Source organism: Prinia subflava, chromosome Z (assembly GCF_021018805.1).
Source record: "Prinia subflava isolate CZ2003 ecotype Zambia chromosome Z, Cam_Psub_1.2, whole genome shotgun sequence".
Classification (NCBI taxonomy): Eukaryota; Metazoa; Chordata; class Aves; order Passeriformes; family Cisticolidae; genus Prinia; species Prinia subflava.
The window spans coordinates 100758585-100784099 of record NC_086283.1 but is presented as its reverse complement, the minus strand read 5'-3'; the positions used below and the strand labels follow the sequence as shown (position 1 = coordinate 100784099).

Here is a 25515-nt window from a genome sequence, read left to right as displayed (position 1 = left end):
CGGCCAATGGGGAGCGGCGCCCGGCGCACGCGGCCGTCAGGCGCGGCCGGGCCGCACGTGAGCGCCGTGAGGGAGCCGCCAGAGCGCCGGGGCCTGGAACGGAACGGAACGGAACGGAACGGCGGGCCCGGCTGGGCTCCCTGAGCTTCCCTGAGCCTCCCTGCGCCTCCGTGAGCCTCTCTGAGCCTGCCTGAGCGTGTCTGCGCCCGTCTGCGCCCCCCTGCCTGCGCCTCCGGTACCCCGCTGTCAGCTCGCAGGGTTTGGCTCCGCCGTGGGTGTTACGCAGGAGGCGCGGGCCGTCTTTTTTTCCTCACCGCGGCGTTTCCCTAACGCAGTCTCTTGCTCCGATTGCAGCGTCGCCGCGATGGAGAGCAAGGGTACAAAGAAGTTCGTGGGGAGGAGCGGGATGGGGCCTCCTGGCAAAGCGCCGCACGGGAGATGGAAATTTAAAAGAGATAATGGTAAGGAGGCGGAGGGGCGTCAGTAGGAGCCCTGAGTGAATGGTTGTGGTTGTGTGCTGGCATGCGTGGAGTTCCGATTGTTTTCTCCCTTGGTAAATTCATGTTTTGAAGCGGCTAGTTTGGCAAATTAGCAGCAAGAAGTGGGTGTTGTTTGCCTGGGCTTCAGTAAGGCTTTGACAGCGCCTTCTCCTTTGAGATTCTCAGAGGTGCTGACGAATTAAGGGCTGCGAGAGCAGTCGGTGGGGTAGATTGGAACCTGTGTGAGCGGTGTGCTCTTTGGAGACCCTGAGCAGCACTGGGCCCCGGCAGTGAGCACAAGGCCGGGTTCGGTTCCTGGAGCACCGGGGTGGCGGGCGGAGTGTGCAGATTCACATGAAACCCGAGCTGCGGGGAGTGTGGCGCTGCCCTCCGGGGGGATGTCAGCAGTCAGAGGAATGGGCTGGCAGAACCTGGTGAACAAAGGGCAGAATCCTGCAGGGGAGCAGCTCCGTGCGCTCGAAAATTCAGGGGAAAGCCCAGAGGCTCGTGGTGGTCAGAGCTGAGCACGAACCACAGTGTGCTGTGGATGCTGGGCTGCCTCAGGAGGAGTGCTGTCAGCAGATTGAGAGCTGTGACCCCTGCCCTCTCCTCAGCCCTGGTGAGCCTTCTCCTGGAGTGCTGTGTCCCAACTCTGGCTCTTCAGACATGGACATGCTGGAGAGAGCCCCGTGAAGGGCTGCAAAGATGATAAAGGGACCAGAGCACCTCTTCTGGTAGGAAAGGCTGAGACATTTGGATCAGTTCAGCCTGTCCCAGAGGGGACAGGCAGAGGGAGATGTGCTCAGTGTGTGCAGCTGTCTGAAGTGAGGGTTCAGAGACAGAGACAGACTTTTTCTGGTCCAGTGACAGGACCAGAGAACTTTAGTTTGTTTGGGCACAAACTAAAGCACAGGAGATTCCTTCTCAATGTCAGAAAACCTTCTTTACCAGGAAGCCGTTTGCCCAGGGAGATGGTGGAGTTTACCACATTGGAGATAATCAAAAACCATCCAGAACTGGTCCTGGGCTGTGTTTCTGGTGGCCCTGTGTGAGCAGGGGGGTTGGAGCAGATGTCTTTGAGAGGTGCCTTCCAACCACAGCCATTCCATAGCTCTGTCTTTTATTCAAAACTGCACTGACTTGCTGAAAGGCTTCAAACGGGTTGCATTGCAAGCCCTTCATCTCTGTTTGAGTCACTTGGAATGTTCTCAGTTAAAAATTTAAAGTTGATAACCTTTTGATTCTAGACTTGACATTCCTACACTAAGACAAAATTATCTTAGAGGTGAAGCTGAGTGGGAACCTGCTGTGGTTTAGGATTGAGAAGATGCCTTTCCACTGCTGTCTTAAAACAGTTGATGTTGAAACAACTCTGATCATGAACTATGAAAATTTGGGGATTTGGGGATTGATGACTGTGATGTCAGCGACAATCAAGCAAATTCTTAATGTAGAATAATCTTTTTTATGCCTGAGCTGTTACAGTGCAGCCCAGAAAATAATGCCTGGGCAGAACTTCCCTGGAGAAAACTTACACACTCAAGGGCTGCAGTGAAAGCAGCAGCCTTGGGAAGTACATCAAATTTTTTGTTAAATACAGAATTGATATTACAAAGTTGTTTGATTGTTGTTACAGTATTTTTTTTTAATTTTGAAGCAACAATAGCTGTATGGTAGCATTTTAATATCTATTTAATTTTTAATTTGTGTTGGTTAATAGATTCAGGTCCAGCAAAGAAAGTCTTTAACACAGGAGATGAGGAAGGAAAGCCTAAATTCGTTTCCAAGACATTTATTAAAGGACAGTTAAAAGCTGGAAATGCTGCTGTGAAACAATTCAAGAATAGACAGCAACCAGAAAAGTTTGCAAAGAAGAGAAAACTCCAGGATGGTGACAGAGGAGGTGAGCAGATTTTTACACCTGGATGTCAAGGGAAACCAGGGTTTGGGAACGTTGTTCATCAAGATCTTCCTCTTTCTGTCTGCCTTTCCAGTTTGGCTGAACAGCTCCAGGTCTACTTCCACTTTATTTGCTGTGGGAAAAATTGCTTCACTTGACTAAGCTTGAGGCTGAAGCCATGAAAATCAACAGTTGGGAATTTTCTTGGGAGTCAAAAGTAAAGACACAGTAGCAAATCTAAAAATTGTCACGCCATCCTAAAGCTCTGTTTATTGTAATGGCAGTGTTTGGTGGTTAGCTAAAAACTGGCAGTTGTCGCACGTGATTTGCAAACAGAGAGCTCTTCATGGTGTGTTTTGGACTGTTCTAAAAGTACTTGCTGTAAGCTTTGGCATAGAAATTCATGAAACAAAGTTGATTATGCTTTAGATCATTTCTTTCTGTGGTCCAGCCTGTCTGGTCAGATCCATTAAGAGAAGAAAAACCATAATGGGTGGTAACACTGCTTTTACATTTCACAGCTTCTTTTCTTTCTGGTGTTTTTACAGAAAGCCTAAACAGTTGTCTGGTTTTATAATGTTTAATGGATTTCTTTTCCAAATTAATTTCTTCTGCCTGAGATCTTCATCTTGTCCTGTCCTCATTTCTAAAGTAGAGCTCTACTGGAGTTAAGGACTGTTGTAAAATGAGAAGTGGAATCTCAAATGAAGGGTTCTGAAGTTCTGCAAAAATATGTAATTTGTTTGAAGGACAGTAGATTATGTTGGGTATTTAATTATTGCTGTTCTTGCATGTTTGCAGACTGGATTCACATGGAATATGCACTAGATGTCTGAATAAATCTAGTAACAGTAGAATGTTTTTATTAGGCTGCTTTAAAAAAAATGCAAACCCACAGCAAACCTTTAAATGTTGTTCATAAAAGTGAATTAAAACCTCTGTGTATTGCACTGCTCTCAAAGCATTACAAGTTTGTCTTGTCACTGTTACTTTAGGAGAGTGATATAAAAATCAATAATATGCTTTGTAAAAAGGAAAGCATGGGTTTTTCAGTGGATAAAACAGTTAAGTACAAGCTGCTGAATACCAGTGAGCAGCACTTTAAGCTCTAAAAATTCAAGGCAGTGTCTTTAATGCAGAAGTTGTGGCCCTTTTGTGATGTTATTTTTGCCCAGGTTCGTTGTGTGGCAGTGTACGGTGGTTGTACAGTAAAATGCCATGCTTAAGGAATTTGACTGAGTAGAAAGATTGGGCATCTAAAAAGGGTTTAACCTCTTTTCTTGAGTTTTCAGATACATGTCTTTGAGTTAGGGCTCTCCTTTAGAATGAGGGAAAAGGTATGCATGAATTAAGAGTGAACTAAAACAGGAGAATCATTGTGACAGCCACAGCTGCTGAGTACATCTTCAGTCAGCTTTCAAGCTATTAAGAGATTTGTGATGCATCCTGTGACAGTTTTGAGGGAAATTAATTGTTTTCCTTGTCCTTCGAATAGTCTAGAAGCGGTGATTGCTAGCTTAGCACACTTACTCAAGATTTGTGGTTAGCTACCTGAGTAACTGCATGCAAAGGTCCTGAGTCATTAGCAATTCAAGTCATAGAACTGCCACGGTTTAGACTGGCAAAGAATTCTATTGCTGCTCTTTTATTGACTGTAGAAAATAAAAACTTTTTTTTTTTTTGTCCTAAGGGTCAGATTCTAAGAAGCCAAAATGGACTGAATTCAAAAAGCAAAAGAAAGACTTAAAGCAAACCAGGCAAATTAATGACAGAAGTGATTATTACATAATTATAAAATCAAAACAAATATGGGAAAGCCTGAGAAGGTAATGACTTTTTTTTCTTCCACTCTATTGACTTTTAGTCATAAATTAGCAGAATACCCTCTTTCTCATCTTGTAATTATATAAAACTGTATTTCCAAACTGAATCTCATCGGGTGAACAGTAACATTGCATGCAATTTTGTAGGTAGTTCAAACAGACTGTGGTATCCCATGGTCCTGGGAATGTCTGGATTGAACTTGTATTTTAGGCTAAAATTTATAAATGTATGGGTAATTGCTTAAAAAATGCCTTTTTTGTTTTGAACCCTGAAATACAGAGCATGCAGTGATTGACCCTGATCCTGCAGTGGGGTTACTGCATGAGTTTTATTGTGAAGGTTCATTGTCTCTTGAGGGTCTAATTCTAGAACTGGTGCCCCATGTCAGCAAGAAAAGTTAATTTTGCTTGTTCCAGGTGTTTGTGCTTTGCATGCTTACAGATCTTTGGGCCTGTAAGCAACTCTGACTGCAAATCTGAGTTTATGCTTAAAAAAATATTTTTACTCAAAAAAAGGATAAAGTTAAGGTCTGGAATTCTGGTTTGATTTCCACAACTGAAGCAGCTTGATCACATCTCTGTACAGGGCTAATGAATGACAGTGTAAATTTGGGTTGGCTGAAGCCAACCTGATTTTATTTGTACTGTCTTGCTTCTTAATTTATAGAAAAAAGTGAATCATGCTACCAAAAAATTCAATTTCCTCATTTAGAATTGTTTACTAGGTTTTTTTCTTGCTTGCAGGAGAAAATGTGATAAGGAGCAACGAGAAAAGCTGATGAATGACCTAGGGAAGCTTCTTCACGGGAAAATTAAAAAGGTAAGAAAAACTAATGGCATAGTGCACAAATTTACAAAATCTTCTTTAAAGAATGGTGAAACTGTGAGTAGAAGGAACAGAAACAGGGCTGAAATACTGCATTTGGCACCTGTATTTTGGGACAGTAGTCCTGGGGTGCTTTGTCTGTCAGCTGGCTGTTGTAAAAGGCTGCCAGGTAGTTTTATTCCTGTGAAATTTGATGTTAGCTGGGGTTCAGGAACTCAGAGGTTTGATTAGTTACAATACTGTTGCTTTGCAATTTCCCAGGGAAGTCAGTGTCATCATGCTTAATTATACTAAGCAGTTTTTCTGCTTTATTCTTGAAGTTTATAAATTTGCAGCGGAGACCATGTTGAGCTTTTTGTGTTCCATGCTGAAATGGAATTGTTTCATCACACTTTGAAATTATAAAGAAGAGGAGCAAAATGCAGATACCATTTAGTGGGGTTTTTTTAATTTGAGGAACCTTAGTGCATGTCCTTAATTGTCAGCCGCTGTTGTCTGTATTTTCTTTGTTGGAGTACTCGTGAAGGGATAAAAACCTGTAAGTCTTGGTTTGTTATAAACAGTTAACTGCTTTTCTAATTTTATAATTGGCTTTACATGTGGCATGGCATGAAACTATGCCAGAGAACAAGTGCATTAAAATAATGATTGTGTATTCTGCCTTTTGAAGAGCTTAGAGTAATGAAATATCTCTGTCCTTCAGCTGGCCTTTGCTCATGATTCAACTCGAGTGATCCAGTGCTTCATTCAGTATGGTAATGCGAAGCAAAGGGAAGAGATATTTGAAGAATTGAAAGGTATTTTCATTTTACTTACATGCTTCTGTATTGTGGTTAGGATGCATTTAAACAAGCCATGTTTTCTCTTGAAATTATTTTTTTCCTGAGCTCATGCATCATTTCTAGTGAACCCTTCATACTTATTTAAATAATGACATATCGTTTCATAGAGCTAATGTAGTGAAAAATAAACCAACTGAATGTTTCTCCCTTCTTCTAGATAGCCTGGTAGAGTTGAGCAAGTCGAAATATTCCAAAAATATTGTGAAGAAGTTTCTTATGTATGGGTGAGTGTCAGGTGAATTTGCTCATCAGTGTTGTGTTGTTTCATTTCCAGTGTGAGTGCTGCTTCTTAATCTGTAGTGGATTGATCATGAATGAAAAATAGTATCTGGAAACATCTTTGTAATGTTATGGGCTAAAGCCAGGGGAGTGCTAACAGCATTTTTTGCTTTTGCAAGGAGTAAAGCTAATGTTGTGTGCATCAAGGAAAACATGACAAAAAATGGTTGGATGTATGCTGAGAACTGATCTTTGCTGTATATAAAACACTGGCTTTTAAAATTTTTCTTTGCTAAGCATTTCAGGGTGGCATTTGTTATTCTCCAGCATTTATTCCCTGTTCCCTTTCCCTTTAAATGCCTTAAAATTTCTCCACATTCCTGGCTTTCTTTACATATTTTCCCAAGTGCCATAAGGCTGATTCAGATGCATAAATTTCATGGTGTCTATTATGAAACTTACTAGCTAAGTGTGTTTCTAAGAATAAAACTAGCAATAGGTAAGCTTATCTCTGTCAGTTTTAACTCTTGCTATTTGTATTTCCCTGTGAAACAGGACAAAAGCACAAGTTGCAGAAATAATAAAAAGTTTTAAAGGCCATGTGAGAAGGATGCTCCGTCATGCTGAAGCATCTGCTGTGGTGGAATTTGCATATAATGACAAAGCCGTTCTGCAGCAGAGGATTATGCTGACAGAAGAACTGTATGGGAACACTTTCCAGGTTTATAAGGTGGTATTTCAATAATTTGTAGTTTAAGATAGTATATCCCATAATGTATTGTGTTGGTAATGCCTTACCTATCTCACCTTCTGTTTCTTCTGGTTACATTTCTTTCTGTCAGCTGTCCAAAGGTAGTCTAGTTCAGCATGTTTAAATGTAGTGATTACTTGCACATTTCTAGTTTAAATTGTGAGGTTTTTTTAGTTTGAATATGTAAAATATGCTGTGTTCATGTGTGAGCTTGCTCTGCTCATCAAGGGCAGTTTGTTCTTATATAGTTTCAGTTCTCATCGTGTCTATGCTGTAATCCTTGCTGAGGTAAGACTTAGGAGTAATTCTTCATTAATGTTGTAGATGAGTCTCGTGTCATAACTACCTTGTGTCTCAGTGAGAACTAAGTGTGGATAGATTGGGCAATATCCGCACAGAGTGTTCCATTTAGGCTTAATTTTTCTCTTTGTTCCCTTTTTCCATGGAGACTGTTGGACTTGAGTCCAAACTCTGCTGAAACCTAAGTCTACAGTAGATCCTCAGCAGGCAGTTGGAACCTTCTTAAAACCTACAACCTCCATTCTTTTGAATTCTGTTTATAACTTTTGCTGACTTGGAAAGTTGGTATCCATTAGAGTTAGGAATTTTGCTACAAAATACAGAACTGTTTTGCACAATTACAAACTCCGCTCCAGTGACTTTTTCACTTGTTCATTCATACGCAAGATTTCTGTTAAAATCATCTTAAGCAATTAACAGCTCGTTTCTGAAGCTGTATTTTCTTAACAGGTTATTATAAGTTTTAGTTAGGCATTTTGCAACAATGCATATTTGTTGTGATTATGGGCTGTAATTTGTACTGACAGTCAAACAGCCCATGAAGTCAAGTGCAGTGTTAGCTTCCATCATTCTGGTATTTTTGGCATAACTGCTTTAAGTAGCAAAACTGAGATTCAGCACAATGGAGATTTATAAAAAATTGCAATGTTGTCTTTAAAAAGCAGCAGGTATGGTTTAAAAAATATTTATTCTAATTGTCTATCCAGTCAGACTTTTCTTCTAACACCAGATTATTTTAAAAGAGTTACCAGTGTAATTATTTTGTTAAGATAACAGGAAGTACTTCTGTAGGTAAGGTATATGGTATATATTCCTGCCCTCTGATGTGTGCATAAAGCAGGATTTTTGCTTAGCTCAGGAGCTCCTTAGCATAATGCCAGTTTTGTGTATTTTGCCTTGTATCTGGTATGAAGAGTTGATACAACTGGCAAAAAGCAGCTCAGCCTATGGAAGTGAATTTTGTTGGCTAGTGGGGAATATTTAGTTTATAAAAACTTCAGTTTGCATCCTCTGACATACTCAGAAAAGGCAGCTTTTTATTTTTAAGATTGTAAAAATAGTTAGTTCTGCGGAAAATTCATTTTGTTTTTGCTGTTCATGACATTTGATTGAAAAAGGTCTAAGCATTGTAATCTTTTATGAGCTCTGATACTTACTGGTATGATTAAACCTCTGATTGCATTCATTTCAGACTCCAGCTGTCTCAACACTGGGTGAGGTGCTAGAAGCTCAGCCTGAGAAGAGAGAGGCCATCCTGGATGAAATGAAGCAGATTCTTACACCAATGGCACAAAAGTAAGGACAGAAATTGGCTGAAGCTGTGACAGTCTAGCACAAACCAGTTTCTTTCAGACATACAAACAGTGGCACTGGGGTATTTATAAGTTCATACAACAGAGATGCTGATTTTAAGTTATATCTTTTAAGCTATAATGTTGCATAGACTAAATACTCTATGGTTTTGTCCCAGATGTCATAATGAATATCTTATCTCAATTTTAAACTCTGCTTCTATGAATTTAAATGTCCTCTGTCCCAGTCAGACAACTGGTAGAAATGCTGCACTGTGATGTATTTCCATAATGCATTGTTAGATGGGTTTCTCCAGTGGTCTTTATGATAAAATAGGTTCTATAATTTGGAAGTTTTGGTAGAGTTTTCCACGTACTGTAAATGTTAAACATCTGAATCCAAAATGACTGTGAGTTTTTTGCTCACCACGCTGCCTAACTTTTTAGAATACAAATGAAGTATTGCTGACATAATTTAAAATGATTGTTTATGGGAACTTGTTGCTTATTTTCATCTATCCAAATACAGAGAGGCAGTGATAAAGCACTCACTGGTACATAAAGTATTTTTGGACTTCTTCACTTACGCTCTTCCGAAACAAAGATCTGTAAGTATCTTCATTTTGCTTTTTATCTTTTGCCTTTCCATGGAATGTTTTTTATCTTGTGGAAATGTAGTAAGCTAACTAGACAAAAATACACTTTCATTGATAGAGTTCTACACAACTGGTGATTCCAGACAGATGATTGGAGAGTAGTGTTGTGTTGAGATTTATAGTCACAGTGAACTTTCACAATAGTGTTTGTGGTACTTGAATTTTTTTTTTTTTTTAATTAGATTACTATGATGTTTCCTCTCTTCCTGCTAAATGACCCTTTTGGGTAGCTGGGGAATAATTAAAGTGAGGACCATTGCTTGCAGTAGTTCAGCTTTCCAGTGTGTGGTTTCTGAACAACTTGCAGTGATTGTCCAAAAATCTTTTGACCAAAATTCAGTGAGATTGGTCCTTCTTTCAGCAACCAAAACTTTGTCTGCAATATTCATATTAAATTGCAGGTTGAAGATCACATCAGACATTGTATTTAGGCCTAAATCCATCTGTGTGATGTGACATGTTTAAGCTGTATTATGTTTGACTTCACGTGTCTTCAGGGTGTGTCCATGGGCCTCACCTTGGTTCTGCAGCTCAGAACTATCTCACTTCAAGTCAGGCAGAGCCTTCTAAATTTACTGTCCCACGCCTCTTTCTGTCAGACCAGAGTCCTGAATCCTTCTTTGTTATTGTAAGGGTAGGGAAGTGGACTATTTGTGGCCTATTCTGAGTCTAAATCTTCAGAGCCCAGAGCATTCTGCATGGTTTCATGTAATGCTGTGTCTTTTGGATTCGCAGGCTTGCATGAACCAGGGGAGTAAGGGCATATCTCCTGGCTTGGATTTCTGTGCAAGTGGACAGAATTGTTTTGCACAATTACTGGTTTGCACAATTTGCACAGTTTGCTGGTGTGTAGACATGCTCTGTGGGGTTTGGAAACCCCTTCAGCAGATCTGTTCCTGCCTGTGCTTACAGCTGGTGACACCAATTGTGTTGTGACTGAGTATTTGTAAGTAGTTGGTGAAATGCTTGGAGCCTTTGGCTACAGGGCAAGAAGAACTAGGGATAGAAAGAGGCTTAGGTGGGAGCTGCACTTGAAGGAAATCTGTTGGATAGTAACAGGAGTAATATCTACCCGTGCAGGTGTCATTTGATTTGATTTTTTTCTTTGGCTGATGGTATTGTCAGATAGCTTCAGAAAACCTCATTCCACTGGTATAAAGACACAACCTTTGGCTGTGTCTTGCATTATCTGATTTATAATGTAACCTGGTGCATAAATTACTTTCTAGTTCTTACTTTCTGGCTAGTACTCTGTATGTATGAATATGCATCAGCTTCAAAGATTTCTTCCTAAATTAGTGGTTGTCTTTTTCCCTAATTTCTGTCTCAGATCTGAACACCTTTCCTTGATTTTTTTGTAGTAGGGCAGTTGATAAGCTTCAATTCACTTGTGATTCCATGGCATGGTTATGATGAACAGTGTTGTCTCAAAAAGAGAAAGCTTGTGTCATTTACAGACTTCTGGACTTCTCTTTGAGGCAGTTTTTCATAGGTCAGGGAGATAATTTTTTAGTTTGAACTGTGCAAAATATGCTGTGTTCATGCATGAGCTTACTCTGCCCATCAAGGACAAGTTTGTTCTTATATAGTTTTAGTTCTCACTGTGTCTAGGCTGAAATCATCCCACTGGTTCTGTAGAGCCAGTGATGCAGTGTGGTGTGGGCAGACAAAATAATTCTTTCTTAGGGCAGGTTCTCACCCACCTGCCCTGAGCTCCTCAAGCCTTTTCTTTCATCCTTCTGCCTTATCACCTTTTCCTCCTCAGGAAATGATAGAAGCTATCAGAGAGGCTGTCATGTACCTGGCACACACTCACGACGGAGCCCGAGTGGCAATGAACTGTTTATGGCATGGCACTCCCAAGGTAATGCTTGGATTCCCTCTCCTGAGTCCTCTCTCAGTGCCCACATGGGTCCTTCTGCTTGTACACATTTTCATGCTGTTAAAAATTTAAATGCAAGCTTGAAAACTGGCCCCTCATTATCTAATAAGCAGTGTTTTTTTGTGAATCAAATGCTTTCATTAGAACTTTTAGAGTGAGAGCATCTCCTTTGATTTTTAGCAGAGGTTTTTGACAGTGACACATGGAGCCATTTTTCCATTGTAAGGTTATTGGCATTTCATTTGTCCCTTGTATTTCTTAATAAAAGTGAAATTGATTGTAGGGAGAGGACAGCAAAGAAGTCATAATGTGAAACCATGTTTGGCTTTGGATCGTGTCTTGGTTTGACCAAGACTTACAAAATGTTACAGGAAGTGTTTGTTAGTTTTATCTGCTGATACAGTATCCAGAAATACTTTTGGTCTAATGTATGTCATCACATCTTGGAAATACTGTAATGCCTCCTATGTTTCTCTATATTAAAAAATATAAAAGACAACTTACTCAAATAATCCACTTGTTAAAGAATGCAGAAAAAATATTAAGTTGCTAGGATCTAGGCATAGTAATGGATCTAAAGAAGACTGAGCAGTGATTCCAAGAGCCAAAAATAAAGGGAGGAAATTTTCTGGCAAAATATTCTTACCAGTAATAGGGGTTTAAACCAAGCTCGTTTCGGGTCCTGTTGAATAGATTTCTTTTCAAATGAAGAGATCAAATGCATACTTCTTTAATTAATGGACAAAATAGGAGTGAACATGTTTTGGGGTTTTTTGTTTGCTGATTTTTTTCCCAAGTTTTCTTGACATCTCCCATTGGTGATCTGGACTTGCAAATATACTACAGGATCTCTTTAGAATCAAGTCACAATTCAGGTTTAACTTTTCACACTGATTCTAGGTGTAAACTAATAGAATATGTGAGTCTTTGGTAGATGCCTTTGCTTTAGAGAGCAAATTGAAGATTCTCTTTTTGGAAGGTGTTAATAGCAGTTTAGTTACTTAGAGTCCCTGGTGTTCCAGGCTCATTTGAGTTTTCTCCTTCCTTTTGTATAGGACAGAAAAGTCATTGTGAAAACCATGAAGACGTATGTTGAAAAAATGGCAACGGTGAGTGTTCATTAAGCATTTATTTCATAGTCTCTGAAACTAGTGATTTGATAGAGGCTAGCTTGAATGTTCCTTGGTGCTGGGAACAACTTTGAGATGTTAATAAAACCAGTCTTGAAATAGCAGTGAGGTGTTAGATAATATAATTGAACTGTGTGGAATATTTAGAGACACGCCAAGAAGATTCGTAGTACTGCACTTTGTAATGGCTGAGTTCATTATTATTCCTCAGTTTTCTTTCTACTTCTTATTTTGTTGATCCCAAATTTGTATTGCATCTTCATGTGGCTCACTGGTTAATTCTCCTTGGTTGGCAGTAAAACAATCTGTATAAAGAAGAGGAAGAAAATTCAAGGTGTGTTGGAGGTGTCATTGAAAAGACTCTTTCAACGTGCCTTTTTCTTTGAAGATGCTCAATATTTTTTTCAAATGAGGAAGCTTCAAAATAGATTGGCATACAACAGGAGTCTGCTTTATTTTTTAATTAATAACGTGTGTTTGGAGACTGCAGCACCAGCAGAGTAACAGCTGAAACCAGATTCAGTGGAGTTGGGCAAAACTGCAGCTGTAAAGAACAGCTTTTTAAACTTCCCTTCATGGTTGCTGTGGGTTTTTTTGTTTGCTAATAGTTATTGTGGTCTCAATCAGTGGTTTTCAAGCATTTTGATCACATCCTGGGCATGCATCCCCAATGCATATATTTATGTATAAATTACATGTCTTTACTAGTGAAATAGTGCACATTACAAAGCATATGCAGAAATAGAAAATTTGAAAGGATGAGATAAAAATAAGGCTATTTTTATTTCTTTATTAATGGTGCCAAAATTATTTTCTTTCTGCACCACAATGGATTGTCTTGTGCAAGCCTCTTTGAGGGCCACTGGTCTAGCTAATGTTTCTCTCCATAATTTTCCACGAGAATAAATGAGTTGTTTCATTTTATAGATTATGTATTACATGGAAATATGAGACAGTGGGTAAATAATAGCTGACACAACACTGGAGCATGGAAGATCTGGCTCCACTTTGATTCAGAGCCTCACTGGCATACAGATGAATTTGGTTGTGTCCTTTTGAGTGTACTGGAGACTTGATCTCCAGCAGTGCAGTAGAGTCTGTGTGGCTCATTGCAGAGATCTGATCTCCAAAAACATTGTACATGGCTTAGTTCAGTTTTAAGCAAATCTACAATAGAAGAAAAGTCTGCAGGTGATGTTGCTGTAGGGAAAATACTATGATTTCAAATGTTGATAATAGAATAGGATTAGGTTAATAACTTGAATGTGATAAAACAGTATATCCACTTGAAATGAAAGATCTACCTTTGTTTTAACAACATATTTCTCTTAACAAGCCTTGCTTTTAGAGAAACCTAAATATTGGACTTCTCTCATTCTATGACAGTAATCAGAATTTGCTTGTGCTTTGTGTTTTGTTACGTTTGAGACAAACCCTCACAAATCATGATTCTAAGTCAATTAGTATATTCATGGAAATGACTGCATGTGGTTTCTGATGTCTCATCTTTGCAGGGTGAATTTTCTCATCTGGTCTTACTGGCAGCATTTGATTGCATTGATGACACTAAACTTGTGAAGCAGTTGATTATAGCAGTAAGTAATTTAATTTCTCCTAAAATAGTATATTAAATAATGTCAGTGTGTTTGTCAGTATGGGGGGATGAAAGTAGGAATCCATCTGCTTTTTTAGACTATTTGAATATTTCCCATCTTTTCTGTTTCATTGTATCTATGTATCATGATTCATTTTTTCTTCTCCTAGCAGACCTTAGGACTTTCATACATAGTTTTAATTATTTATTTGAATTAATTTTTAAGCTAAGTTCAGTGCCTGCTGAAGTTTTTCCTTTTAGTACACATTCATTCTGGGTTAGGGGTGACTGGAGCCTCTTTAACATCAATGTCTTTTATCACAGAAGTTTGAGCTCTGCTAGGATTTTTGGGGATTAAATCAGTGGAAAACTTCAGAATGGTGATGTTGCCTTATTGATTTTACAAGCAAAACTATTTGCATCCCCTCAGCAGAGAAATCAACCTTGATGTACGTGCTGTAATCTGCTTGCAGTAGAACTCATGCTGCAGCTGTAAGGGCTGACTGGTTTAGGGGAGGGGCAGGGAGATAAGCATGAGGCAAATCTTCTGTGTTTGGAGAAGGAATATGAGGAGAAAGTGGTTCTGATGAGGCTTGTTTTGAAAAATAGGAACAATCCTTCCCTTGAGCAACTTTGTGCAGGGTGCAGTTGGGATTTTGTGCCCTATTGTAAGGATTTTGCCCTTAGACTGTGCCTCTAATGGGTCTGGAGAGATGAAAGCATCTTCCTGTGGAGGTGGCTTTTGTAGTAAATTCTCAAGTTATAAGTTCTGACGTATCTGAGCTGTCTTAGTACAAGATATTTGACCTGCTCTTGTACTGTGCAACAAGCACTCTGCATTCCAGAGATACTATGTCTTTACTATTCAGATACTATTTCTTTAGCTGAGCTTCCAAGATATCATTTAATTACATAATCATCTGGGATGAAGAATTAATCCATTATAAAAGGCATCATAGTTGGCACTGTGATTCCAGGTTTGGCTGGATGGAGCATGGCAAAAAATAAACAGGAAGGGAACGATGGAGTGCCCAAAAATAGAACTTTAGTGGTGGTGTGATCACAAATGCAGCGACAGCGTGGTTTGGGAGGCAGCATCCAAAGACCTGGGGGTGTGACTAACTGAACAATGTGAAGGGTTATCTGGGGGCAGGGGTCCAGTCCCAAATGGGGTTTGACTGTGTATGTCAAAGGTCTTGAACCAGCAGAGAACCAGAACTAGGGACATGACCTATTTTGGAATGATGCCATCAGCATCCTCATTTCTCACCTCCCATGGTCCCAGGTTTGTGGTTCCTGCATAAGGTCCCCGGGCTGAGGTGTTATCCATCTCAGCTGGCTCATTTGCCACACAAAAGTAATAAAATGTTTACTGTTTGGTCATCCTACCACACCAATTTGGACAGAAAATGGAGAACAAGACGTGGCCTTTGCACAATTGGCCCATCAGGGCTTATGTGAGGTCAAGAATGGGGAAAGGATGGCAGGAAAAGGAAAAAAAAAACATCTTGGGATCAAAAACAGCTCTTCAGATAGTGAACGAAAATTAGTAGTAGATGATGAGGTGGGAACTAGTCTTTAAAATTACTTCAAATAGCAGTTAGGCTTCAAAAATACTTACACAGATTATCATTTTGTCCATAAAAAAAATTAGCTTTAGGAAGGTAACAATCTAGTAAGACTTGAGGGGGAGAAAAAGCAAGAGGTTTTTGTTTGGAGACATTTTTGTTGGTCTGAAAGGTTTTTTTGGTAGTGTTGCAAAATTCATCATTTATGTGGGTTTGCAGTATGGCTGAGAATTTGTAGGTAAAGGAGGGGTTCAAGCTCTTTCAGTCCTCTTGAGGAAACTTTTATCATCATCTTTATCATCATCTCTCAGGTCCATGGAGTCAGAATCCTGGACCAAAGTCTTTGAACGTTTTTGTGTGATTGGGACTGTACATTGAGCACTTGGCATGTGTAAGGATTTGGGCAGATTTTAGCACAAAATCCCTCTCTTGCATGAGGACTCCAAAAAGATGAAGACATTACCAACAAGACATAGCATGTCTCTGTCATTTAGAGTTTTTCCTGTTACTTTTTCACGGTTCTAATACTGACAGTGACCAAGAACTGTTACTTAATTGATGTCTTGTTGTGGTTTGTTTACTCTCACAGGAAATAAAAGCTTCTTTGTCCGATATAATAAACAACAAATATGGAAAGAAGGTCTTGCTGTACTTGCTAAGTCCTAGAGATCCTGCATATTTTGTTCCTGAAATCGTTACACTTCTGCAACAGGGAGATGGAAATGCCTATAGGTAACTCAGATGTGAAGGTTACATGTTTTTTCTTAAAAGTGCAGAAGAAGTCATGCAACTTTTTCTCATTATTTAATTTCACCTTTTCTTGGTAATAAATCTAAGTAATGTAAATATATATAAATAATACATGTTTGCCCCTTTTGTAAAGGGCAAATATTGTGATAGATTTTGTGTGTAAGCTTGTGTATCTAATTTAGTGTAGAAGAAAATTGGTAATATGAATTACTGTGCTTTGGGTAGCATAACAGGATATCTCAAAATCTGGCAGTAAAAATGGAAATTGTTAATTTGATTTCAGTCTCTGGTATTGACATTGATGCTTACCAGCTTTTGAAGAAGGAGCAATTCTAGATGACTAGTAAGCTGTGTGAAAAATACATCTCCATAGCTAAGATAACAAAATGAAAAGAAATGGTAAATGTCACTAAAAAGAAGAAGCTCTCTGAGGTTTTGAGACAGTCAGCTTTAAACACTTTTTCACTCCATATGTTCTTAAATTGTGTCCAACATGCATTTAATTGTACATGAAACAAGGGGAACAATAATACCTGTATTTATTTTAATCCAAAATGTCTCAAATACCACATACATTCTGAAATGTTCCTTGATGAGGATACAGTACAAATCTTGTGCAGTAATGTGCTGTCTCTTTCACCAGTAAGAAGAATCCTGAACTCCGTCGCCGTGAGCTCCTGGAAGCCATTTCCTCACCTTTGCTAGAATACTTGCAAGAACATACCCAAGAAGTAGTGACAGACAAAGCTGCCTTTGTCTTGGTTGCTGATATTTTAAGAACAGCTCTTGTTGACATCCAGCCTGCACTAGATGCAATTGCTACGTTGGCAGCAGAGGAGCTGGTTCCAGGGGGCTGTGATGGACAGGTAATGTACAGAAGACAAAGTTCTGGGATCTTGCAGATCTTCTGCATTACTAAAATGAAGTCTGGTCTTGTTTTCCTTTATGTGAAACATCAGTGTTCTGCCCTGATAGCACTTGTACATTAGGTGTGATCCTGCTTTCTGACTTGCTGATTTCATAGTTTATTGTTAGTCCATCTGCAGTGATGGTGCCTTGAGCAGCATTTCCTGTGAGGTGTAGGGCAAAGTGCTTCATGATCTTCAGTCTCAGAACTGCTTTAAACACTTGGTGGGAGGGTGAGCATGTCACAGTCTCTCTTTTAATGTTATCACTGTGCAGTCAAGCACTCAGCAAAGTTTTATAGGTCATTTGGCTGTTTACACTGAGAGGGACAGGAACTCTTACCTTCCAGGTGTGCCTATCTCCACTCAAGGAAAGATCTTAGATAAGAGCTGTTTGTCTTCACAGTATGACCTTCTCTTCAAAGAGTGCACCTCCCCTACTTTGTTAAACTCAGTCACATGTGTGCCCATAGACTAGAAAACAAAAAAATACAGTGTATGCTGTATTTAAGATAGATAACCTCCAGATTTCCACAGTTGCAGTGTTTTAGCTCTGCGTTTCGCATTCTTTGATAAACATTTCATGAAATTTTATGTGAACTACATGTGTTTTCTCTGACTTTCTGGGAACCATACTGCAGCTGATTTTCAAGTGTGTAAATGTGAAAATTCTGGAAGTTCTGACAGGCAGTTAGACCAGGAGGTTCTGTTTACTAAGAATGAAGTCCTTGGAAGACTGGATGAAATGTTGGTTCATATAGTTATATTACTGAAAATTATATGTTACAGGGAAGATAAGAGTTAGAATGGTCAAATTCAATGAGCAGCCAGAAACTTACATCAAACTTACTGATATTAGCATAAGTCATGTCTCAGTGAATCAGTGTGATAGCAGAGTGATTAAGTCAAGCAGAAATAATGATGGCCAGACAGGTAACTGAATTTTGAACCAACTTCACTAACTAATCTTGTTTTGTTTTGGTTTGTCTCTTCCACTTAAAGCTTCACATTGCAGAACATCCGGCAGGCCATCTACTTTTGAAATGGTTAATACAGCAGGATGAAAAAATGAGAGAGAGTGGAAAAGAAGGTATGTTGGAAATTCTACTTTATCTGCTCAGATTGACTTCAGAGTAGTTTGCTATGGGACCTCAAATAAGATAGTTGCAGCTATTTCTTTGAATATACTGGTATATGGAAAATTTAACATTATTGTTTCTGTCTTTTTGCTGTTGTGAGCTGCTATACAAACAGAATGCCAAGGATATGTTTGCTTTCTTTGCAGTGCAAGCAGTGGTTGGGCTTTTTTATTGTGTATTTGGGACAGAGTTCATTTCTGTGCTTAACACATCTTGATAGCTTTGCTAAATTAAATGGTAGTTCAAGGATAATAATAGAAATAGTAAAGTCTTTCTTACAAAGGAATCCCTGGTTTCTTAGTGCTTGTGAGCCAGGCTGTAATCTTTACTGTGTTCATTAGTACTGCTGAGTTAATGTTTTGTAATAACTGTTACTAAAATAATTTGTGCACAAAAATAGGACATCTTTGCTAGTTTGTGTTCCATAAGGCAGATATTGGGCACAGATGTTCTCATCTTAATTTAGCTTTTAAACTTATGCTATTACATAACTGTAAAATCTTCTCTGTGTATCACTCCATCCTAATAGTGATTCATTTTTCTCATACAAAAAGCTAAAAAAATGAAAATAAATGGTTGGCAAAGTGTAATCTGAGGGAACTCCTCTGTGTATAATAGTTTTTTCTATATATAACTATCAAATATTGTTGAATTTTTTATTTCTTTTCCTCTTGCTACATCCAGGTAGCCAGTATTTCCTTCAAAAGTGTTAGTTGTGCCTTATTAAATGTTTTTGAAAGTAGACTGTTGTCCCACTTCTCAAGCAAATCACTGAAAATGTGCAAAAGAGAGGTTTCATGAGTGCCTTTCAGAGACTTGCCTATCTGAAATAATGATAATAATCTGGATTTAGTTCTGTAAAAATTGTACAATTTCCAGTTTAATCACATGTAACTCCCTTTGGTTTCTTCCAAAATTACCATTCAGAATTGTTGCTCTGAGTTTATTAAATTGCCATTAAGACCCAAGCAAATTGTTACCACATGGGGAACAAGTTGTATAAAATCTGACCTGTCTTCAGGTGGAATTAGGATCTAAAGTAGCAGTAAAAAATAGCTGCAGTGTTTGGAGGCTGGGGTTGGGTGGGGTTTTTTTTGCATTGTTCACTGGTAAGTTTGCTCAGCATGCCAAGTTCTAAGAGCAGTTTCCATGCAGTTCAGATTTTTAAATTCTGCTGGGGCCTTGAAGTCAGCCTACGTTAATGTAATAAATCTGAAGTCAACTTAGGCTTTCAAAGCCACTGAAGAATTAGAGCTGAAATTACACTGCCACTGAATTTCAAAGCCACTGAAGAATTACAGCTGGAAAAGACAAAGTTTTTGCATCAATAAAGTATTAGCTCCGTAATTTTAAGTAGCTTCTGTACAAATTCTTTTCCTTCAGTTGTAGAGACAGATGCTTTAAAATGATGTAGCATTTTTCAGCAGAGGTGTTTATGTATTTAGTATATTGCATACAATGAGCTGTTCAGCCACACTGATTCTGTGATTCTCGCCAAGTTCTCTCCTTGGACTGGATGGCTTCTCTAAGATATTATTAGCCTTTCACAACCTTTTCAACAAACAAACAAATCTGCATACTTTATAATAGTAAACTGTCACACAGTTTGTTGTCTAACAGATTCCATGCAGCTCTTGCAAGTAGTCCAAGATCTATAAGGGTCAGCATTGCATTGAGCAGTCAGTTATTTTTGAGGGAGCAGAACTTGGTGAATATTTGGGGGACTTGAAAAAATTTGATTAAATCGAAACTACAGAGAACTTTCTAGAGGCTTCTTTGTAGAAAGATACTGTCTCATTTTTTGCTCCTCCTGCTTCTTTCCCACATTCTGCAGTTTCCTTTGGGAGAACACTGGTGGAACATGTTGGTATTGAGAATCTGAAGACCTGGGCAGAATTGAATCGAGGTGCCATCATTCTTTGTTGGTAAGTAAGACAGACACATGACTGTTAGATTACACTGTTAATTTCTTGACCAGCTGAGAGAACATCAGTTGAAATTTCTACCAACAAAATGAAGTTCAGGGTGTGCTGTCTTGAATGAAACAGGTATTAGAAAAATTCAAACCAGAGTTTCCATAGGTTATGCCTTGAGTTCCATCTTTTGTAGTACTAGGAAGCAGCTCAGTGTCAGAAAATCTGAAGATTAAAAACAAAGTTATTTTTAAAATTGTGCCTACCATGTCTTGTTTTGCAAGCACAAAACCCAAAAAAGAGCAGTCCACAAATAGCTACATTAAAATAATTACCTTTAGAATACCTAGGACTGGTGGCAGCATACAAAAATCTGGGAATTGTTTTGTTTTGTTTGTTTTGGTAAATTATTGCTTTGTGTTGGTGCCCTAATTGCAAAGCCTAATTAGTTCTCATACTGAAGAGAAGTGTTTGGAAGAGACCATACATAAGAATAGACCATGCAGAGGCCTGTGATGAGCTAACTGGCTCACAGATTAGAAGCAGTGAACCATGCAACTGGTGAGATCAAAAACACCCCACAGGGATCAGATTAGCATTAACATTTTGTTTTATCAAGAGTGAACTGCAGTGTTAATCGTGGCTGCTTTCACTTTGTAGCTACCTGTCAGTATCAGGTCATGGAAACCCAAGGTTTTTGTCCTGAAATGTGTGGTCTGTGTTCTGGAACTTGGGTATCAGCCTTGCCCTTCTGGCACCTCATAAAGACTTTCAGTGAATCAAAGTCAGCAAACAATTCAAATAGACAACATGATTTTGAGCATTAAGTCCCTTGATCTTTTTTTCTGCTCCACTTTTCTCTCTCCTGAAGTTCCTTTAGATTCCTTGCTGTTTGCTTTCCATCTCTGCTCCCTATCGGTTTAGAGCAGGGCTAGCTCAGTGTTCATGCTCTTTTGCAAGGTGAATCAAAAGTCCTTTTCATTCTGTTGGCTAATCTGAGTTTAATTCTAAGTTTTTTTAGTCATTATCACTCAGATTACCAGTGAGAAGAACTGGTAGTAGAAGAGTAGTTGCACTCCAGGTACAAAACCAGTTCACACAACGTCTTACTAGACATGTGTACGTGGCTGTTGAGATTGTTCAGCTGCCCAAAAGATAATGCTCTTTCTTTGCCTCTCATAACAGGCCTGTGGAATTCAACAAATGCACCTAATGCCTTTAAGTTATCTGATCCTGTGCACAGATGTTCAGTGAAGTTTTGTTAGAAAGGCTTATTCACTGATGCTCTATTAATGCTTGGAGGTTTTTCCTTTAAGTCAAGGCTGAACAGAGCCATTTAACATCTGACATTGCTGATGTATGTATGAAGCTGTTGGGGTTGTCCAAATAAAATAGTAAAGTAAATTAATAGATTTTTTTTCCCTGTATTTAACACTTTAATAAACTGTTCAGCAATCCGTGTGGCAATACTCTTAATAGACATGGAAGACCTAGAGATTAAACTGGTAATTGCTCATTAAAGAAATTAGCACAGGGGTGGTGTATTTTGTAGAAGAGCCTGTGAGGAATGACTTTCTCTGCTATTACTCATGTCACTACAGGTGGGGCCTTGTCAAGTGTCTTTTGTTACCAAGCAGGGGATTTCACCTCCCAGGCTGGCAGTATTTTCACCCACACTGAAACTTAACTAACAGGAACAAGCCAAAAAAGCATATTGTAGGACTGTTTGTTTGTTTGATGTAATTCTGTTGGTAGTTTTGGTTTATTTCACTGAAATCTAAATCCTTTGTAGACTGAACTTCTCATGATGGCTTTTTAGGCATGGTGTGTGTCTAGGCAGCTGAGAACACACAAACATAACCATCTCCTTTTGTTCCATTTCGTGTGACACTTGCTTACCTCACTGTCACATAGCAATTAATCACAAATCTGTTTAACTGAATGCACTGAAGTCAAGAGATTACCTGAATTGTACAGCAGTGATAAATTTAGTCTGGTGTAGAGTAACAGTAGGGGTTTTTTTTAACATAAAGTAATTGTTGTGTTTAAAAACCTTTTCATTTAAAAAGCCCAGATACTTCTTGTAGTGGTTTGACACTGGTCAAATGCCAGGCACCCATGAAAACCACTTGCTCACCCTCCCCTGCCACAGCTGGACAGAGGAGAAAAGAAAAAGAAAATCATGAAAGGGTTCATGAGTTGAGGTGAGGACCAGGAGAAAACACTCAAAGTGCAAAACAAGTTTAACCTAAAGGTGGAAAGTGAATTTATTACTAACAGAATCAGAGGAGGATAATGATCTACCTGTGGTTACTATGAGTTTGAAAGCAGCTTTACATGTACAGCTGTCAGAAGCTGACATTCATTTTTAGAGATAAGTGAAATGCAGTCCAGAGTTGCTTGCTACTTTGTGTGGTTCTTTGTCTCTTGTGGTGAGTGAAGCACATGTAACTCTCCATGTTAATTACCAATGTGTTCAGCATGTCCTTTTCCAGGATTCTGGACTTTCTGGCTTTTATCAGGGGCACATGACTCATAGAAGAGATGAGAAAATATCACTCTCAGCTGTGTTGAATTCAGTTTCAATGAAGGCCTCTTGATTAAATGGTACTTTTGATTAAATGGTTACAGGTAAAAGTGTAACACAGTTTGCTGCTAAAGGTTGTAATAGTTCACAGTCACAGAAATAAATCTGGGAATTAAGTAGCTGAAAGTTGTGGTATTGTCAGATGGACATCCAGTGCTTTTCTACCTGTACTGCTGCCATCCAGCACAGGATTTGTTGCCCCCAAGGAGACAAAATTTAAATTTCATTCTAAGCTACCTTAATTCCTTTGTATTACTCAGTTCAGTTTGCATGTCTAATCACTGTTTAAAAAGTAGGTAAGAAACAAGCTTTGAGGTTGATGTGAATTTTGGAGTCACTTGGAAGAATCCTGGGGACTTGCAAGGACTTGTATTGTCATGCAGCCTGCCTCATTACCAGCACGTGGGTGTTACAATTTGTTTCCAGTCTTAGTTTATTTGCTTGTCAGACTTGTAGTTCTGATCTGATTTGCACAAACTGGCCGTGGAAGGCACTTTTCTAGGCAGTGTTTACTCACCATTTTGAAGTAGCAAATCAGGTGTGCCATTAACTCAGCAGATCTCGTATTTCAATCCAAGAATGTTTCACTGGTAACTGAAGAAAGGATAAACGACAACCAAAACTGTCTTAAAAAACTAAGCTGGTAGTTTTTTACAGCTTATGATGGATTTCTTTGTTTCTGAGGAAGAGTTAGTCTGGGAAATCTGATTTGTTTTCCAAAGGTAATATCTAAAAGGAGAACAGAGCTGGTAAGGCTTCATTGTTCTTCACCACCTGCAGCATGAAAATGCATTAGTGAAGGTGGTTGATGTATATTAAATGCAATTCCTTGCATCGACTTTTAGGACCCCCATTACAAGAAATGCATCAACACCTGGAGTGAATTCAATGAAGGGTGGCCAGCGTGGTCATGGGTTGGGTCCCTTGGCCTGGGAGGAGAGGCTGTGGGCCCAGGTCTGTGTCAGCTGGGAGAAGGGGCAGCTTGTGAGCATCCCTGGCACCAACAGGACGGGTGGAGAGCTGCTCCCTTCACAGCAGTGCATGAGCAGAGAGCACCAGGCAGTGGCAGAGGCTGAAACACAAGAGGCTTGGGCTAGAGATGAGAATCCTTTTCCCCATGAGGATGGTGCAGTAGTGGGGCCCAGGAGTTTTGCTGTCCTCAGCCTGGCGGGTTTGAAGCCCAGACTGGCTGAAACCATGAACAAACTGGTCTGACCCAGTATCTGAACACACTTTGTGTAGGGGCTCAGCAGGTCCTTGCAGACCCATTTATCCTCTGTTGGCCGTGTTCTGGCTTGGTGCTTCATATTTCATGGAATGTTTTACATCTCTTTTTATAATAGGAGGTAATAGCATCTGGCTTGAGCTATATTCTTCTTAAATAGTTATTGTTTCCTGTCATGGACAGTTTCTTTTTCTATAACCTGCATGCTGACCTTTGATATCATTCTTTTTTTTTCCTGTGTCTTGCAGCCTTCTGGAAAGCAGTGATGAAAAGGTGGCAAGCACAGTCAAAAACGAACTCAAACAGCTCATCCCAAAGCTGAAGCAGAATAAAAACGCAAAAGGAGTTGCAGCATTGCTGGAGAAGTTGACTTCTTAGTGTAAATGAACCTAAAATAATTATTTACATCAATGCAATCAAGTGAGATTTGATAAGATTTTGTACCGTGGCTTTAAGAAGCAGTGTATGCATTTGTATATTAAATACTTTCTATAGCAACTTGTCCTTGTACTCATTCTGTTGTGCACAATAGAAGACTGTTCTCAGAGATGGAAATACCAAGTTTTAACAGGTGATGGAAACTTCTGAACACAAAAACAAGGCTTCAGTCTTTCCTGATAACTTGAACAAAAATGTTTTAAGTGTTGTTAAAATTTGTGTGTATGGTGTCATGGTTGCCATGGAATCACAAGCATCTGTTCTGGACATACTGTGTTGGGGCAACTATATTTGTTTTAACCCCCTTCCCTCCTGTTTTCTTAAAAAAACCCCAAAAAACAACAAAACAAACCAACCAGGAAGAACTACTTCAGTCCTATTGTTACCCTGGGATGGAGGCAGTCGTCCCTAGGAACTAAGGAGAATAGAATGAAAATAATGTCTCTGACTCCTTTCAGAGGAAAAGGCTGTTTGTGAAGGAGCAGCTGACTGTTTCAATGGACCTGTTTGTGTTCACTGAAGTCTTCTAACTACACACTTAAAAACTCAAATAAACCCAAGGCATCTGGGGGTTTTATTTTGTGGTAATGGAGGAGGGGTGGATTCACTTCCACATGATACCAAATCAGTATCCTATTGATTTTTCCTGCACCTTATTTTGATCTAGAAAAATTAAGCCGATTTTTATTTTCCCCATTTAGAAAAAAATCCAAAGCTTCCTTCACCAGGCACTCATGGAAGACCACCCTGCTGCTGCTCAAGGCGGTGCTGATAGACTGATGCAAGCAGAGAACCAGATTGATTAAATCTGCTTTAGGAGTGTTGGGGGTTAGATTCGTTTCTCTTTTACCTATAGGATTTTCTCCCATAAGTTTGCTAGGAAACTAACTACTGGGTACTTATGGGTGTTTAAGCAAAAAACCGAAGGAGTGGCCAAAGGAGAGGAGTGTAGCACCCAGCTACACTTCATTTGTCTGGGAGTTTCTCTCTGGGAGAGTTTTGGGGGCAGGTAAAGGAGGGGGCTGGGGGCAGCTACTCTGTCTGTCTGTCTGTCCGTCTCCACATCAGAAGGAGCACGGTCGAGGTGTTGCTTACTGTGGGGAGAATTCACTGTGCTGGACTGGAGTGCAGTCCTGGTGACCTACCTCCACCCCTGCTGGGATGTCCTGCACCGTGGAGCTTCTGATTCATCTCATCCTCCAGCCCAGGATTCCTGCTTATTTCTGCCTGTTGGATTATACCCTTTTCTGACCCAGACAGGCAACTGAGAGGTGTTTCAAAAACTTACTCCATTTT

General features: G+C 39.4%; 1 protein-coding gene across 3 annotated transcripts; it reads left to right on the top strand.

Moving 5' to 3' along the window:
• Positions 1 to 20: 20 nt before the first annotated feature.
• Positions 21 to 24279, top strand: PUM3 (pumilio RNA binding family member 3). 3 transcript variants are annotated; one of them, XM_063423070.1, is made up of 18 exons: positions 21 to 235; positions 355 to 461; positions 2200 to 2382; positions 4070 to 4205; positions 4947 to 5022; positions 5732 to 5825; positions 6028 to 6094; positions 6645 to 6819; positions 8333 to 8436; positions 8962 to 9040; positions 10854 to 10952; positions 12026 to 12079; positions 13615 to 13695; positions 15852 to 15994; positions 16656 to 16878; positions 17920 to 18007; positions 19891 to 19981; positions 24030 to 24279. In XM_063423070.1, the coding sequence occupies exons 2-18, from the start codon at positions 365 to 367 to the stop codon at positions 24157 to 24159; spliced, it is 1920 nt and encodes a 639-aa protein (XP_063279140.1). In that variant the 5' UTR covers positions 21 to 235; positions 355 to 364; the 3' UTR covers positions 24160 to 24279. The 3 variants fall into 3 exon arrangements, with proteins under 3 accessions (XP_063279140.1, XP_063279141.1, XP_063279139.1); XM_063423071.1 differs by having other exon boundaries at positions 21 to 271; XM_063423069.1 differs by having other exon boundaries at positions 21 to 461.
• Positions 24280 to 25515: the final 1236 nt, after the last annotated feature.

What these genes read in the sequence shown, in the direction of transcription:
- PUM3 (XM_063423070.1), top strand. Translation starts at nt 365, where the DNA reads ATGGAGAGCAAGGGTACAAAGAAGTTCGTGGGGAGGAGCGGGATGGGG. An exon ending in TTCACGGGAAAATTAAAAAG is followed by an intron (nt 5,023 to 5,731) that starts GTAAGAAAAACT and finishes TCTGTCCTTCAG; the next exon opens with CTGGCCTTTGCTCATGATTC. An exon ending in AAGAAGTTTCTTATGTATGG is followed by an intron (nt 6,095 to 6,644) that starts GTGAGTGTCAGG and finishes CCTGTGAAACAG; the next exon opens with GACAAAAGCACAAGTTGCAG.